The following is a 17,190-nucleotide window of genomic DNA, read 5'->3' as shown; positions in this document are numbered from 1 at the left end:
GTGCTGTGGGCCCGGGGCTGGCGCCACCTCCCGAGCTGCGCACCTGGGGCCAGCACCGGCGCCACGCGCCCGCATGTGCCCCAGGGCTGGGACCACCCGAGCGCCGCGCACCAGGCGCCGGTGAGTGTCGCGCGCCAGGGGCCGGCACCTCCAGTGCGCAGCGCACCGGGGGGCGGGGCCAGCCTGGGTTGTCAGCAGGCGCATACAAATGCCCCGGCGGGCACCGCGTTGGGGACCACTGATCTACACAGCAAAAGAGCATCAAAAAGCAATCTGCTTTTTCGAAAGATAGCGTCCACACTGATTGGTCACTATCTCACATTTAAGTTGTAATTATTATGGCTGGAGTGGCCATCAGGGTACCTGTGCATTTTTCCTGGAAGCATCTTCTTTTGAAACCACCCCGCCCCTCCCCCTCTACACACGCCTTTTTCCAAAATAGCTCTTTCAGAAAAAGGCTTCTCCCTCATAGAAACAGGTTTACCACTGTCAGAAAAACCCCTGCCTTCTTTCAGAACGCAATTACAGTGTGGATGTAAGTGTAGTTTTTCTGGCAAAACGGACATTTTTCCGGAAAAACTCTGCAGTGTAGACATACCCACTGTGGGCTTTACATCTTACTCTGCTACCTTTCCCAATCTCCACTAGAGAGAAATACTGAGGCGGAAAATGGTAACAGCTTTTGAGGAAAAGATGTTCCTCAGAGATTATGCCTGGGAAATCTAAAATGAAAAACCATGTCTAGCTCCTAAACACCTGGATTAAGGACTGTAAGGTTTACTTTCTTCTGTATTTTCAAAAACCGCATACACCTCTGACCTATTTGATTCAGGTGGCTCTCAGCCATAAACACACAGCATAAAGACATTTCTGGAAGGCGGAAAGGAAAATTCTCATTGCTAAATGGCCCAGGGGTACTTTTTGTTGTTGCTTCATTAGTTTAAACACAATTGTGTTTCATTAGCAATGTTTACTTTAAGAACAATGCCTTTCAAGTGAATTTAATCTCACTCTCAATGGAATTTAATGCTGTGAAAGGTAACATGCAGCATGAGGGAATCCACTCATACTGCCACAGCAATGTACCCAAAATCACTTCTTCAGTCTCATGCTGTATTCAATCCTTGGTTCGTCTCTGAAACAGTTAGCAAGTATGACAGTCACCGATTTCCCTGATAGGACTTGCCCTAAGTCTCACATAGATCACTAGCCAGCTATCAAAATATGGCTTCAGATGACTGCCACTATGGGCCCAATCTGAACAAGAGCAAAAGTTACTTCTAATCTCACAAAATAAAAGGGTGACACCTGTTATTTCCTGCCCTTCGTGTCATAGTGCGCACCCCCCAAATTGGATGTGAAGAACTCATAATCTGGCCATCACCCACGGCAGCTGCGTTGCTCTTCATTAGCATTTGTTACAAATTTCTCAGTCAGCTTTACATACTTAATTTTCCCCACGGAAGGAAGTGCAGTGTAGATATAACCATGATGTTGCTGTGTAGCTTTACCAGCATAGTTACAATGCAGAGATCCTGAGCATAGATGCTGTGCATGCTGGCAGAGGGGGGTTTTCTGTTAGTATAATTACACCACCTCTCCAAATGACATTACCTCTGCTGACAGGAGCACTAAGCTGTCTGCATAGTTGTATCTACACTGGGGTTTTTGCCAGTGCAGCTGGGTTGGCTAGGCTTCTCTTTGTGTGCGTGTGCTCCAGTGGCAATTTAAAGGACCCAGGACTCCAACCACCATCAGCACTCCTGTAGCAACAGTGGCCAGGAGTCCTGGGTCTTTTGGAATTGTTGTGCCCATGCAAAACCAGCCTGTGAAAATGTGTTGTTCTTTCATTCTGACTTTCTTCCACTGACCACCATCAGTTTAAGTGGTTTGAACTTGAGCTCTATTAGCCAATACAATTCTGTAACTCAGACGAACAGCTGCCTGCAGAAGTGCAAACAGAACAAAGAAAATTACAGTAGCATGAAATGATAACATCTCTAAAGTAATATCAAAGTGTTTTAATAAACAGAAGGCCACTTGCTGTCTCTCTCTTGCACAATAAAATTTTTATGAAGTCATCTTAAAGTTTATGGAAGAAATTTGTTTGTGCAATTCAATGAAAGACCATTAGTGAGTGAAGCAGATCACATTAACCAGCATCATAACATCGAAGTGCAGTGAAAACATAATCAAAAGGAGAAAATAGCTCTTGCTCAAAGAAACACATTTGGTTTGCGGCTCTTACCTCCAGCCATTCCAGAAAACTTGCTATCTCTTGGCCTATATTGCGTGTGTTCTGTGCTGCTATAGGGTAATGCTGGTGAGCAAGTGAAAGCCAGTCTGCAATAATCACATTTGTTTGTTTATGCTGAGATTTCAGGGCTGCTACCATCTTCCAGATCCATCCTTCTAACATTCCATCTACCTGTTTTAAAAAAAAAAAAAAAAAAAAAAAAAAAAAAAGGGTTTTGGGAGAAAGAACCTCTTTACCAAGTACATTTCTGTGTAATTCCTGACAGCTCATCACATGAAAACCAGACTATTTGAGCAAGGAGAATTATTTAGTACCAATAATCAGGTTTTGGGGAGCTCTATGGTGTTGTATATCGCTGCATATAGTAGTACGATCAGAAGAATAAAATAAACCACAGCCCCAATGTCAAATTCATTCTGCTTTTGGGCCTTTAAGACATGGACTCTTAACAATGAACAGATGCCATTGTATTTTCTCTCTCTTCCACGGATAACTGGGATAACTTCTCAGATTTCATTTTAGAGCAGCCAACCTCCAAAAATCCTAGGTATAAGGAAAGGGGTGGATGTGGTGGTGGATAGTTGCTAGGCATCTAGATTTCCAGACTTCTGATTTTCTAGAAGAGCCCATCTATAATTTGGAAATCTGCCCTCTTATTGTTTTTGTTGCACGGATGTGCTCTCTCTCTTTTTTTAAAAAAAGGTCTGATCCTATTTCCATATTCACATGATTAGTTCCATTTAATTCAATGAGCCAAACACTCATAATGTTTTTTTGATTGTAAGAATCCTTAGTATCTATCAGAAAACTCAGTTGTATTAGGTTTAATTGCTCAAGCTGTCAAAATGAAGTTAAACTGAATAAATACTTTTCCTTGGCTGTGGCTGTTAGAGATTTCTAAATCTCTTCTCCAATCAGCGTCTAACATAGTTTGAGAATCCTTGTTTCCGTTTGGCTTACGCACTGAGTTCCAATGCAGGGCCTGGATACTGAAGTCAGTAAGTTTTATCACTGACATCAGTAGGAATAGGATCAGGCCCATTGTTTGATTGCTCAGTGAGGACAGTGTTGAATAAGGTTCCTCAGTTTGGTTAAAGACCCAGGGTAAAATGTTGGCTCCACTGAAGTTGATGGATGTTTTGCCATTGACCTCGGTGAGGCCAGGATTTCCCCTTCAGTGTAGATGGGGCCCAGATCAAGGCTCTTGAATTTACATGATTTGGGGAACTTCGTTTTGAGCTTTACAAAACTGGAGCTGTTGACCATGTTGAGGAGCAAATTGAAACCCACTGGGTCCAAATTCCTGATATGGTATTTCTCTTATGCTGTGTCTAGACTGCATCCCTTTTCCATAAAAGGGATACAAATTAGACATATCACAATTGCAAATGAAGCAGGGATTTAAATCCCCTCCACTTCATTTGCATAAAAATGGCTGCTGCTTTTTTCCGGCTTGGAGCTTTGCTGGAAAAAAGCGCCAGTCTAGACGCGGATCTTTAGGAAAATAAAGCCTTTTCCGAAAGATCCCTTATTCCTCTTAAAATAAGGAATAAGGGATCTTTGGGAAAAGGCTGTATTTTCCGAAAGATCTGCATCTAAACTGGTGCTTTTTTCCGGCAAAGCTCCGAGCCGGAAAAAAGCGGCAGCCATTTTTATGCAAATGAAGCGGGGGGGATTTAAATTCCTGCTTCATTTGCAATTGTGATGTATCTAATTTGCATCCCTTTTACGGAAAAGGGATGCAGTCTAGAGACAGCCTTACAGTTTCTATGTGTGTTGTCATTTTCCACATTGTTTCAAAAAGCACAATGGGTACAGAAACCAGCAACAATTTGGAAGAGACTTATTTATGTTTAATCTTTCATTCCCTTATGTTTTTATTTGGAGTCATTTACTGATATAATTGTAGTATATGCTCCATTCTTATTCATCTGTAGTGCCTCTTTGCATCAAAAGGCAGTACATCCATGTGCTGGGGGACTTTGCCTTATAAAGTTTCTGCAATAAAAGATTTGTTCAGACAGTTTTGTCCCTCTCAGCTGGTAAGTGTGGCTGCTATACGAATCTACTTTGAGTGTCTGTTAAATGGACATTTTTAAAATTGAAGAGCTGATCAAAATTCACAGCAGAGTAGCACGGCTGTTTGAGCTGGCTTTTTAATTTTTTTTCGCTTGGAACCAGTTCAGTGGTTATTTATTGCTGTTGAAGGCTTCGTTTTCAGCTGAAAGTGTTTATAGAGAATTTCTCTTCAAGGTGTGTGTGAAAGAGATGGGAGATTTCATGCACTTCTTTTCAATAACAATCTGTAAATACCAGTTAGCGACTAGAACAGAAATGAAATCAGCACTTAAGCCTTTAGAGACATAGCACATTAATTCAACTACTTGTTCAGACTCTGCTGGCTTTAAGCCAGGGAATATGAATATCAGCTCTAATACAGGTCTCCCATATGATTGGTTGATATTCTGTCTCAGAATTCAACAGGAGTACCAGACTTTGGGCTATTTCAAGACATGTTTCTTATTAAGGGAATCGTCAGTCATTCTTTTCCTAACCTTTTCCTGGCACATACTTTGGCACTAACATAATAAGAAAGGAAGTAGGTCACATCAGATGCATCTTGAATTAAAAAGAAAATAATGTGAAGTTCATACCGACCATCCATGGACTATCATTACCAAAGGAAGAGAGTCATTGAAACTACACTTGTCAAGAGTCTCCAGCTGATCAGACAATATCAAACAGCCTTCTTCACTTGTGTCTGTATAGAGTCGAAATTTGGTTGCTGAGCTCTGTTGATTTTTCTTTATTCTAATGTGCTGATGCTGCGACCCTCGTGCCTCTGAAATGAAGTTCAAATAACATACCTAATAACAAAGAATACAAAACCTGCAAAAACCATTCAGCCATGCACTGTAAGCTCTCCTGCAAATATAAAGTTATTTAAAAAAATACACTTCTATTGAGTGGAAGGCTGCATAACATAAAATCAGTTAATACGTGGGCATAAGGTGTCAAGCAAAATGCAGGACAATGTAGCACTTTAAAGACTAACAAGATGGTTTATTAGATGATGAGCTTTCGTGGGCCAGACCCACTTCCTCAGATCAATTCCTCATTTGATCTGAGGAAGTGGGTCTGGCCCATGAAAGCTCATCATCTAATAAACCATCTTGTTAGTCTTTAAAGTGCTACATTGTCCTGCATTTTGCTTCAGCTACCCCAGACTAACACGGCTACATTTCTATCACTATTCTAAGGTGTCAAGGTTGATCAAAAGCTGACTTTTTTCCTAAAGTTTGGTACTATTTGAATCTGGGGTTTGATTTTGAAGCTGTATCTCTTAATAATCACAATTACTCAGGAAATATTGGCTTTATAGTTATGGTGCATGATACAATAGCTACTATGAGGATAAGGTACAGTTGCTGGGATTCTACAACATTATTCTATTCATAGCCAATATCACAGTAACTCTGCAGAGACTAATGTGTATGTGCTAGTAGATGCAAAGCAAGTAGCATTATGCTAAACCAACCATTTAATACAAGCATATAATTCTGTCTAGGGCTTTGGGTGACCTCTGAAGCCATGAGAGCAGATCTCAAATGATTTGTCACTAAAAAGTCAAGATAAAAATTCCCTGTACAAGCTGTGGCATGTGCACTTTCAGATAACGTACCCTTATAGTAGATATAGGAGAATATTCTCAAAGTATCTAAGGGTATGTCTACACTACCCTCCTAGTTCGAACTAGGAGGGTAATGTAGGCATACCGCACTTGCAAATGAAGCCCGGGATTTGAATTTCCCGGGCTTCATTTGCATAAGCGGGGAGCCGCCATTTTTAAAACCCCGCTGGTTCGAACCCCGTGCAGCGCGGCTACACGGGGCACGAACTAGGTAGTTCGGACTAGGCTTCCTATTCCGAACTACCGGTACACCTCATTCCACCGGGCTTCATTTGCAAGTGCGGTATGCCTACATTACCCTCCTAGTTCGAACTAGGAGCATAGTGTAGACATACCCCAAGAGACTTAGGCTTCCCCATTTCAGTTTGAAAAGAGTCAGCAGTGGTGGCCGGAGGCCTGGAGTGCTCCGAGGGTTGGCTGGGGCAGGTATTGGGCTGTCCGAGCAGCACTGGGGGCTGGCCGTGCTAGCCCTGTTCCTTCTGCCTGAGGTCCCATCCCTTCTGGGAGCAGAAGCCATCCCACCTCTCAAAATCGTCCTGGGGCCCAGTGATACTCCCCTGATTAAAAGGATTTGTGAATAATCCTCCCACCCATTTCAATGGGAGGAGGAGAGATGTTGGCTAAATCAGCATATATGATAGGGCCCCTAAAGGAAAGGAGGGGATGAATCACAGAACTGTAGAACTGGAACAGAACTTGAGAGATCAAGTCCAGTCCCCTGCACTCCAGGCAGGACTAACTATTACCTAGACCCTCTCTGACAGGTCTTTGTCTAACCTGCTCTTAAAAATCTCTAGTGACAAAGATTCCATAACCTCCCTTGGCAATTTATTCCAGTGTTCAACCACCCTGACAGTGAGGAAGTTTTTCCTAATGTCCAACCTAAAAGGCTCTTGCTGCAATTTAAGCCCATTGCTTCTTGTCCTATCCTTAGAAGTTAAATTAATGAGAACAATTTATCTTCCTCCTCCAAGTAACAACTTTTTGTGCACTTTAAAACTGTTATCCTGCCCGTCTCAGTCTTCTTCAAACTAAACAAACCTATTTTTTTCAATTTTCGCAAATAAGTCATGTTTTCCAGACCTTTAATACATTTTGTTGTTCTGTACCCAGAACTGGATACAGTACTCCTGTTGAGGCCTACTCATGAGCAAATGTCTCGAAATATCAGAGCTGAGCTCCTTCTACCTTGGGTTCATCCTGTTGGCCAGCAAAAGTGGAGCCTGGTAGCTGTTTGACTTTTATGATCTTCCCTTCCATTAAAGCAATGTAAACCCTATTCATGCATTTGGGGGCCCCTTGCATCTTTAGCTGCCTCGTACTTCCTCCTTGTTCTAGTTAGTAGTACCAGTGAGCAGAGTTACCAAGATCCTATGGGTCTGGCTGATCTCCTGTTTTTTGGAGTCAGGAAGGAATTTTTCTTGTTGGCCAAATTGACAGATCCTGGGGTATTTAATTTAATTTAATTTAATTTTAATTTTAGCCTTCTGATTCCATCAAGGAGGTCCAGTTAGGTTAAAAAGGTTACCATTTGGAAGTTTAATATTAGGAGTATTCTAGAAACTAAATATTCATTGGAGCTTGTGTCCACTGTCAAGCGTGGGATAAAGGCTGAGGATATGTCTACACCACAGTGTTATTTTGAAATATCTTATTTCAAAATAACACATCTATACACAAAATACATTTCAAAATAGTGTTTTGCTATTTCGAAATAGCACGTCCACACTGAGTGGACTCTGAATCGCATTTAAGGCTGGCCAGAACCAGTTCCAGCAGGGCACCAGGTCAGGACTTTCTGTGTGGGGCTGCTGCCTGAGGCTATCGGAGGTCTGTGCTTAAAGGAACCCCCCCGGACAGACAATTCTCAGGTTTCCCTGCTTGCTTGTCTACCTTGACGAGGGACAGCAAAGCATTTGTGTCTCTGCGTGCTCTGATTGCCCTCACTCGGGACACCACAGCACTCTGCAACTAGGGGTATGTCTACATGACAGCGTTAATTCGAGTTATCTTAATTTGAAATAGTTCATCCGAATTAAGCTAATTCGAATTAACGCGTCCACACACAAAATGCATTCGAATTAGCGTTTTGCTAATTCGAAATACCGAGTCCACACTGAGTGGACACTGATTCAGATTTCAGGCTGGCTGGAACTAAGTTAGGGGTAGGGCATCAGGAGTGTCTTTGTGTGACTGTTGCCTGAGGCTATCTGAGGCTTGTGCTTAAAGGGACACACACACACACACACACACACACACACACACACACACACACACACACACACACACACACACACCACCTCCCCCCCCCCCGGTGTCTCTGCTTGCTTGCCTGCTTCACTGAGGGACAGCAAGGCATTTTGTCTCTGTGTGCTCTGATTGCCCTCACTTGGGACACCACAGCACACGGCAACATGGAGCCAGAGCTGCCCCCGGGCACTCTGGGGCTTCTCTTGGATGCGTTGCTACGAGCCTGGCTGCACTTTCTGCAGGCTGCCATCCGGGAGGTCCATCGGGGGGCTGTCAGTATCCAGGAGGCCCTGCGGGAGAGCTTCCACCCTGAGAAGCACTCAGAACCTCCCTGGTCTGCCCCACTGGGGGCTTGTGCCTCATTCTTCCCTCACGTCCTTCCACTTACCCCTCCCCTCAACCCCTGTTCCTGATGTCAAATAAAATACAAGTATTTTCATGAACACAAACTCTTTTTATTTAACAAAACTGGCGGGGGGGTGGATGAAACTCTGGTGAGACTGGGGAAAGGAGGTGGGAGAAGGGAGGAGAGATGAGGGGAAGGGGAAACCTGGGAGGAAGAAGCTGGAAGGGGGAAGTAAGGGGAAGAAGGGGGGGAAGCTCAGCGTGGGGGGGTCTTGCCGGATCACCTTGATTTTCATGCGCACCTGCTCCTGGGATCGCATGTGTCCTTTAGTGCCCAGGCTGGCAGCTATCCTGCCATAGACGGCTGCATTCCTCCATCTAGTACGGAGATCATGGACATTGGGGGCATCCCCCCCAAACCTGAGTAAGGTCCACCCTGATCTCTGCCCTAGAACAGGAAGGTGCCAGCCTTCTCTGGGCCCTGGCAGGCTCCTGGGAGCTGGCAGACTGCTCCTGGGGAGCAGTGGAGGGCTGACTTCCAGTGGCTTGCTGGCTCATGTTTTGGGGCCACTGGGTCAGGAGCAGTGACTGCTGGCTCTGGGCTGGCAGGCTTGGAGCTGACGCAGGCACTGTGACCATAGGCTACCCCTTTAAGGGCTCCGGGGAGGGAGAGGCGTGTTCTTGGTTGAGGCTGGCGTGACCACCAGGGCACCCTGGGAAGGCTGGAGGCCCCCTATTTCGAAATAAGTGTCTACTCAGCACTTATTTCGAATTAGCTAATTCGAGTTTGGTGTTACTCTTTGTAGAATGAAGTTTACCAAATTCAAATTAAGCGCCCCGCTATTTCAAAATTTAATTTTGCCTGTGTAGACACTATTAAAGTTAATTTGAAATAATGGCTGTTATTTCGAATTAACTTTGATGTGAAGACATACCCTAAGGCTGTGTCCAGACTCAGGGGTTTTTTCGGGAAAAGTAGCCTTTTCCCGAAAAAACTTCCCCTGCGTCCAGACTCAAGCCGCGTTCTTTCGAAATAATTTCGAAAGAACGCGGCTTTTCTTTCGATGGCAGTAAACCTCGTTTCACGAGGAAGAACGCCTTCTTTCGAAAGTTCCTCTTTCGAAAGAAGGCGTTCTTCAATGTAAATAGGGCTTCCTCGAAAGAGAGCATCCAGACTCACTGGGTGCTCTCTTTCGAAAAAGCGGATTGCTCTTTCGAAAGATCCGCCTGCAGTCTAGACGCGATCTTTCGAAAGAGGCTCTTTCGAAAGATGCTTTCGAAAGAGCCTCTTTCGAAAGAAGCCTGCAGTCTAGACATAGCCTAAGAGAATTACACCAGACTTGCAATTTTGCTGGTGGACCTTGTGCCTGTAGGAAGACAAAGCCCTTCTCAGACTGAGGGCCTGTTGGTCTTCTATTCTATCCCTCCCTGTTGTGGGTGAGCAGTTTGAAAAAGAAGCTGAGCCCTAGGGATAGGTTGGAGCGTGGGTAGCTTCTCTGGATAAGAATCCAAAGAATCCATTTACATTCAGTAAAGTGCTTTCAGGTTCTTGGATGAAAGTTGCTTAATACATGCAAAATATACTGTATTATTAGCAGTGTATCTGCGAATCTGAGTGTGATTCATCTCCCAAAAGTGAGCATTATTAAAGTGGTATTTGAGAATATCAGTGCTCATGACTGTTATGCCTGTGGAAATTTTTCAGAAACAATTTGTCTTGATACACTGTACTGACTCTAGAATACATCCATCTTTGGTGTTCTAGGTATAAATGTAACTCAACATTTTGATGATTTTGAGTCAATTAAATACATTGCAAAAAGCTTTTGATAAATGTACAGAGATGGGCTCTTATTATGCATGCACAGCAATGGGAGTATTCACATGTATTATTGGGGTTTTACAGATGCAAATGATGTGCTGCTTTTAGATCAGACCACCTCTGCGTTTTGTAACATTGTTAATCTTGTTAGAAGCATTCAACATTATATTTTAGCAATCTAAATTTAGTACAAATCACATCTTCTAATTGGCTGTCGAGCCAATGATGTCTTTGGCATGGCAGTAAAGATATAAGATGCTTTCTCTTTCTGTCACTAATTACCATATATATTCCATTATTTACCATATAGTCCACTTTGTAACAGCAAGTCACCCCAGACAGTGTGTCACAGGTAAGAAAATCCAATTGAGACATTTAAAGGGGGCTAGAGTTAATAATGTGGCCTGGTTAACCCTTTGCTAACTGATGTAACATTTGGCATGCAGCATGCAATCTTTTTCTTTAAAAATCAGTTTGGCCATTATCGCTGTTTAGAACTTAGCTTGATCATTTCTTTTTCTCAGCATGCTGTCATGAGTTGCTGAATGGGCTTCTGAAGCAAACCAGAGGGACAGTTTAAAGAAGCAGATATGCATAACCATGGACTTGCTACAAGAAGCTGTGAACCAAGGCATAAAATGTATTGCGTGCTTGATAAATGAGAACACCTAAAAACCTAGTGAACATAATAAAATGGTCGCCCTTATGTTGTTTTTTTCATCTTACATTTTCTTGCAGAACTTTTGCTCTCTGAGCCCTTGTCTACACTAGGTATGTTAAATATTGGTAAATTGAATAGTCGATTAACCTCATGAATTCCTATTGGTTACTCGACTATTTTATAGTCTCCAGGGGTGAGACTGGTAGCCAATGCACTCTGGCCCCACTCCCAAGGATCCCTTTGCCACTCCACACTGCTGCTTCTGTATCAGAGGCAGCAGCACGGGGTGCCAGGCAAGAACTGGTCTGTGAGGGGAGCCAGTTTAAAAATCAGCTCTCTGTGTGGACCAGCTGCCTGTTGCCCTGCTGAGCCAGGCTGCCTGGCTCCTAATACACTTTAAATACAGAGTCACAGCCAGGGTAGATCCCTGACCCAGTGTGAGCTAGGATTGAGCCGGACTGCTGGCCAGCCTGCCAAAAAATGTACTGGAGGGGGTGGGAGGGAAATGCATTAGTCTATAGCATTAACCTATAAGCTTTTGTGTATTGGTTAATTAGTTAATCAACTACACTATTACATTCATAGTCGACACAAGGGATTTATTTTGGAATAACTCCCCTTATTTCAAAATAAGGCAAGCATTAAGGATGTTAAGGACTAGTCAACTATCTGATAAGCAAATGCTTATCAAAAAGATCTCACCAAACTGAGTGACCAGGCAACAAAATGGCAGATGAAATTTAATGTGGATAAGTGTAAAGTAATGCACATTGGAAAAAAATAATCCCAACTATACGTACAGTATGATGGGGGCTAATTTGGCTACAACAAATCAGGGAAGAGATCAGGCACGAGACAAATCGCTTGATCATTGTCTTTGGTCCACCCCCTCTGGGGCACCTGGTGCTGGCCACTGTCAGCAGACAGGCTAGATGGACCTTTGGTCTGACCCAGTACGGCCATTCTTATGTCCTTATAGTTGAGTAGACTAGTCGATTTTCCCCTCCCCTTCCTTCTTGCTGCCTCTACCAGCGGGGCTCTTGTACATTGCAAAGGAGGAATGCAGAATGCCTATTGACTAGTCTTGACTAGTAAATTATTACTTGTAAGTCGATATTTAACATCCTTAGGAAGCATCCACACTACCAAGCCTGTTATTTCAAAAATAACTTCTGCTTGTGAAAAGGATGAACACTTATTTTGAAATTATTATTTCAAAATAGCGTTAGTGTAGATGCTCACCTGCTGTTATTTCAAAATAATTGGCCCCCAGAGGCCTGTCATGGCTGCCTTTGTAGCCATGCTGGCCACACCTCTGACAACTCCACTACTCCCATTCTCCTGCAGACTTTAAAGCTGCAGGCAGAAGGGAAAGGGCTTATGGCACCACACTAGCCCTGTGCCACAAAGTACCGTTCACTGCATCCATGGCAGACCCCAGTGCTCCCTCTGAGCCCTCCACAGTTACCAGAATGCCTGCAGTCATCTGTGAAGCCCCTGGCAGGGGCAAAAAGGGCACAAATCCTGGATCCACTGAGGTCTGTGATGAGGAGATCAACATCCAGGATCTCTGCACGAAGAGGTACAATGATGAAGTCTATGGTCGGATGGCCACCAGCCTGGCCCAGAAGGGGCACAGCCGCACCCTGGACTAGCTGCGGATGAAAATTAAAGAGCTCCGGCAGCCATACACCAAGACCAGCCTGAACACCATGCCTGCCAGGCAGGAAGTCATCATTAGCTTGGATCCGGTTCTCCCTTGCAGGTTGTCTCCTAGGGTTCAGATGAACCCAGAAAAAGCTGAACAGGTGAGTTCTATAACTTTTCCATATGTACATGGGGCAGGCAGCAAGGGGCTGCACTCTCTTTACTCAGCCATTGTGGCCTGGGGCTTGCACAACAGCTTGTGCACCCACATGCATATGGAACACCAGTTTGGAGCACTCAGCTCCATGATGCTCTTACACAGGAACCCCTCGCTCCTTCTCACAGGGTTTCTGGAGAGACCTGCCTTACTCTAGTCTCCATGGTGGGACACCTTCCCATGAGAAACCACCACTCAGGAGACTGGGGTCATGGATTCACACAGTAGTGCCGCATATGACATAAGAACATAAGAATGGCCATACTGGGTCAGACCAAAGGTCCATCCATCCCAGTACCCTGTCTGCCAACAGTGGCCATTGCCAGGTGTCCCAGAGGTAGCAAATCAAACAGGTAATGATCAAGTGATCTCTCTCCTGCCATCCATCTCCACCCTCTGACAAACAGAAGCTGGGGACACCATTCCTTACCCAGACTGGCTAATAGCCATTAATGGACTTAACCTCCATGAATTTATCTAGTTCCCTAGAACGGGCTCATGCCCACACTCTCAGGCAGCATCTGCTCCCAATCAAGCATGGAGATGCAGAGGAGACCAATCCCCTGCATGGGCACCTTCCAGGAGGAGGAAGAGGAGGAGACCCCAGTGGCACTCTCTGGAAAGCAGTGTCTGCCTCTCATGCACACTTCTGCCAACAACCCCCCGCTCCTCCTGCAGGCAGGGGTAGAAGTTCTCTCTCTGCAAGACACTACCACTGGCTGACCCAGTGTGTGCCAGACACAGTAGGAAGCCAAGCTTCTACCTGCAGGCTCCTGGCCTGGCTGGCACATTCACATGCCTGCTTGTCCCCAGGACATGGGGTAGAGAGGCTGCCCTGGGATGTCTGTGCTCCTGAAGGAAAGTGGTCGCTGTCTACACAACATATGGCCTTGTTCGGAGCACATCACCATCATCTGAACCAAGACCTTGGTGTCAGCTTAGAGATTAGGACTAGACTTTATGCACAGTATCTCCTGGGATGACTGCCCTTGTAACCTTTCTTCAAACATGGCTCGTCCACCACCTCCCACGCTATCAGCATGACTCCATGAGATCTGGAGGTGGAGGCAAACCCATGAGGCCCCAGTGCAGGAACACCTGGACTGCTTCCATTCCCTCATCCACAGCTTCGATGAGGAATGCCAGGAGCATGTCACTGACCATGAGGAGCACCAGGTTTACCGGGAGCTGAGGAAAGTCATGTGGGAGCACCTGTCATGCCAGCACAACACCACATGCTCCTTCAAAACAACCGTCATGAAGCTCATGGTCATGCGTATGGAGCAGTCCACCAGTCACCTCCACCCACTCGTCCCCCCAACTCTCCACACCCAACTAGCTCCCTGCCCAGCTCCTCAAACTTCCCACCCCATACCTTGTCCTGCCCCATGGCTTCTCCACCTAGCCCTCCCAAGGACCACCGGGGCCCATAAATACATGGCAGTGGGACTTCTTAGGCAGCTGAAGCTTAACAATGGGGCAGCGCTAGCCCCATCTGCATCCCTGAGCCTCTCTACCCTCTCTTTCCCCTTTCTCCCCCTCCTTTCCTCCTCACCTATTCCAGGTTCCATGAAGCAGCTACAGGAAGTGACTTCTCTCCTGATGCCCTCCCTGGAGTGCTTCTGGGGGCTTTAAATATGATTCAGGCTCCAATCAGTTGTGGACACACTATTTCGATATCATTCATTGCTATTTTGATGGTGCCTTGTGGTGTGGATGTGCTATTTTGAAATAGTTATTTCAGGAGCAATTATTTTGAGAACTTATTTCGAAATAATTTCCCAGTGTAGACATGCCCTGAATTCATGTAGTTACTATGCAAAGAGACTTTGCCTTTCTGCATTTTACACATTGACATATATATTTTTTATTTTTCTTGGTGATAAATAACGGTATTGGGGGTCTTACATGAATGTGGTTATTGTGATGTAAGCTTTGGGTTTGGTGGTGGGATTGGGAAGAAGAACTTAACAAAAACTTATTCATGACTGTCATAGGTATAAAGTTCCAACAGAGTTTGCTGTGTTACGAGAGAGAGGTTTGCCTCAATTTGGTCATGCACATATTTTTAAGAAGAAAACATTGTGTGAAATTCTGAGCTTCCATAGAGGATTCTGTCTTTCTAGTTTTTATAGAAGTTAGTCAATTACCTAATAAAAATTAACTGCAAAGTTCCATAGTGCATTTATATTTACAAAATAAAAATGCTCAAATTACTAATGCTAATCAGGAGTAAGAGTTTTCAGACACACTTGAAAGATATGTAACAGAACTGAGAGCTATATCAGCTCAACATGTGTTATGCTGTATGTGCAAAGAAATACAAACATAAAACAAATACCAATTCCCTGAGAACTGATACATTTAATTGTAGGGTTTTCTGCAAAGGAAATATTATCTTTCATTCAAGTAAGTGAGATCCAGAGCTGTAATTGTGATTCTATTGGTACAAACCCAATAGAAGATGAATTCATTCCAGAAAAGGCTATGCAAGATAGACACATCTATCTACCTTGATACTCGTTTCCTGCAAAGCACATAGTGATAATTTGCAGGAAATGCCATTATGGGTTCCTTATGTGCTGCAGAGTTATGGGATGTTTTGTCTTTTCTACCTTTGCTCACTATTAATGATGATTTTGTGATGCCTATAAGAGGGCTGTAGCAGAGTGTTGATCTGTAAGAACTGAGAAGTCCAGCATATCTGTTACCAGGAGTCATTGGAAGTTGTAGTCTTCAGACAGGGTACATGATGGAGAGAAGTCACCTGATTAAGTGTTGTGTGACTATTATAAAGGACTGCTTCTGCTCAGTCTCTGTAAATTGAGGATTAAGATTTGCCCCTGATAGAAAGTACCTCCATGGGGACTGTGACAGACCCAGACCAGCTGGCTCCTGCACCCTAACGGAGAGAAGATATGCTGGGGCTTGGGTGAACAGCTTTCTCTTTCCTGAGTAAAAAAAGGCCAAGTCTGAGTGCATCATAATCAGGCAGGCACCTAGGGTCAATTAGAGCTAGCTAGAAGCTACAATCTAATTAGACATCAGCAGTCAATTAAGGCCTATGAAGCTGCTTTAAAAGGGCTCCCCCAGGCAAGGAATGGGGAAGGAAAAGCACGAAGGTCAGGAAGGAGGAAGTGCTGTGTGCAGGAGCTGTGTGGGTGTGAGCGGAGGACTGATGAGCAGGTACCAAAGAAAGGTGATGGGAGGGATAGTTTGGGGAAGTGGCCCAGGAAAAAGCTCCCAGATTGAGAGTGGCAGTAACCCTGCTTGTTGCTGCTGCCTTAGGGTCCCTGGGCTGGAACCCAGAGTAGCGGGCAGGCCTGGGTTCCCCCAATCCTCCCCAGGGCACCACAAAAATCTGCCCAGAGAAGGAAGATCAGGAGTCCAGAGGGGAGTTTATCCCAAATTTATGAACTAGCCTATGATGACTATGGCTCAGTAGGCTGTGGCTCCTGCCTCTAGAAAAGAGAAAGAGGCCAGGTGGAGGGCCATAGCAAGCCTCTGAGGCTAATACAAACCACATGGGGAACAGCCGGAGCTTTGCCACAGGACCTAGCAGGAGAACTTGGAGATACCCTTCGGTTGGGTAGCCTTTTCCTGGATACTTCCTCTTTCTCCTCACTTGCTGAAGCCAGGGCAAAGAATCCAAGATTCAAATTCTCAGTACTTCTGTACTTGCATGGCTAGTTGGGAGTCTCTGACCAGCTGGCCACCCAAATACTGAGGCCTCCAGAATTAGTAGATACATTCACAAATTTAGGCACAAGCCGCTGAGCAGTAGTGGCTTGTGACTTGGGTCATGGGAACCCATAGCATAGACCAGTGGACTGGAGCACACCATAGAACCCTTCACAATCGAATTGATTCTATCCATTATAAAGGTCAAAGTGATAACCAGGAAGTCATGGAGGCAACCCTAATCCCTGATACACATTGTATCATGGAACAAGGGTTAATGAGATGGATGAATTCTGTTTCTTTAGTTTCACAAATTGATCTTTCAACACTTTTCCTGCTAGAACTGTTGTTGTCAGGGTTCCTGCAATGTATCTAAAACTCTATTCATGGGCTTCATTTTTCATTTTAAAGCACCTGTTAACCCACCCAACCCCCTAAACTACACGGTCAATGCATAATTGGCTGAAGATCACACAAAATGGCAGGATGCAATGTAGAAAATTAGAGCTAACATTGTGTGGAACTCTTCAGTCAAAGTTTAAGTAATAATAAGCATTGTTGGGGGTTCAAATCACTAGGTTGTGGTCAGTGAATGTTTTCTTATTCTGTATTATTATTA

At 44.5% G+C, this 17,190-nt stretch overlaps 1 protein-coding gene across 5 annotated transcripts in view; it reads right to left on the bottom strand.

Annotated features, from left to right (window-relative positions):
- LIPC (lipase C, hepatic type) overlaps positions 1–17,190 on the bottom strand; it is an 88,089-nt gene that overhangs the window by 22,109 nt on the left and 48,790 nt on the right. For 3 of the 5 annotated variants that reach the window (XM_025190040.2, XM_006112462.4, XM_006112463.4), the window contains exons 3-4: positions 4,912–5,099; positions 2,249–2,428 (exon numbers count right to left, since the gene is read on the bottom strand). In XM_025190040.2, the coding sequence (XP_025045825.1) occupies positions 2,249–2,428; positions 4,912–5,099 (368 nt within the window). Of the gene's footprint in view, positions 1–2,248; positions 2,429–4,911; positions 5,125–17,190 lie in introns of all 5 variants that reach the window. The other 2 variants (XM_025190032.2, XM_014579003.3) reach the window with 1 other exon arrangement.

The sequence above is a fragment of the Pelodiscus sinensis genome, chromosome 14 (assembly GCF_049634645.1).
Source record: "Pelodiscus sinensis isolate JC-2024 chromosome 14, ASM4963464v1, whole genome shotgun sequence".
Lineage (NCBI taxonomy): Eukaryota > Metazoa > Chordata > Testudines > Trionychidae > Pelodiscus > Pelodiscus sinensis.
The sequence above is the reverse complement of the archived record's forward strand: the minus strand, read 5'-3'. Positions and strand labels throughout refer to the sequence as shown.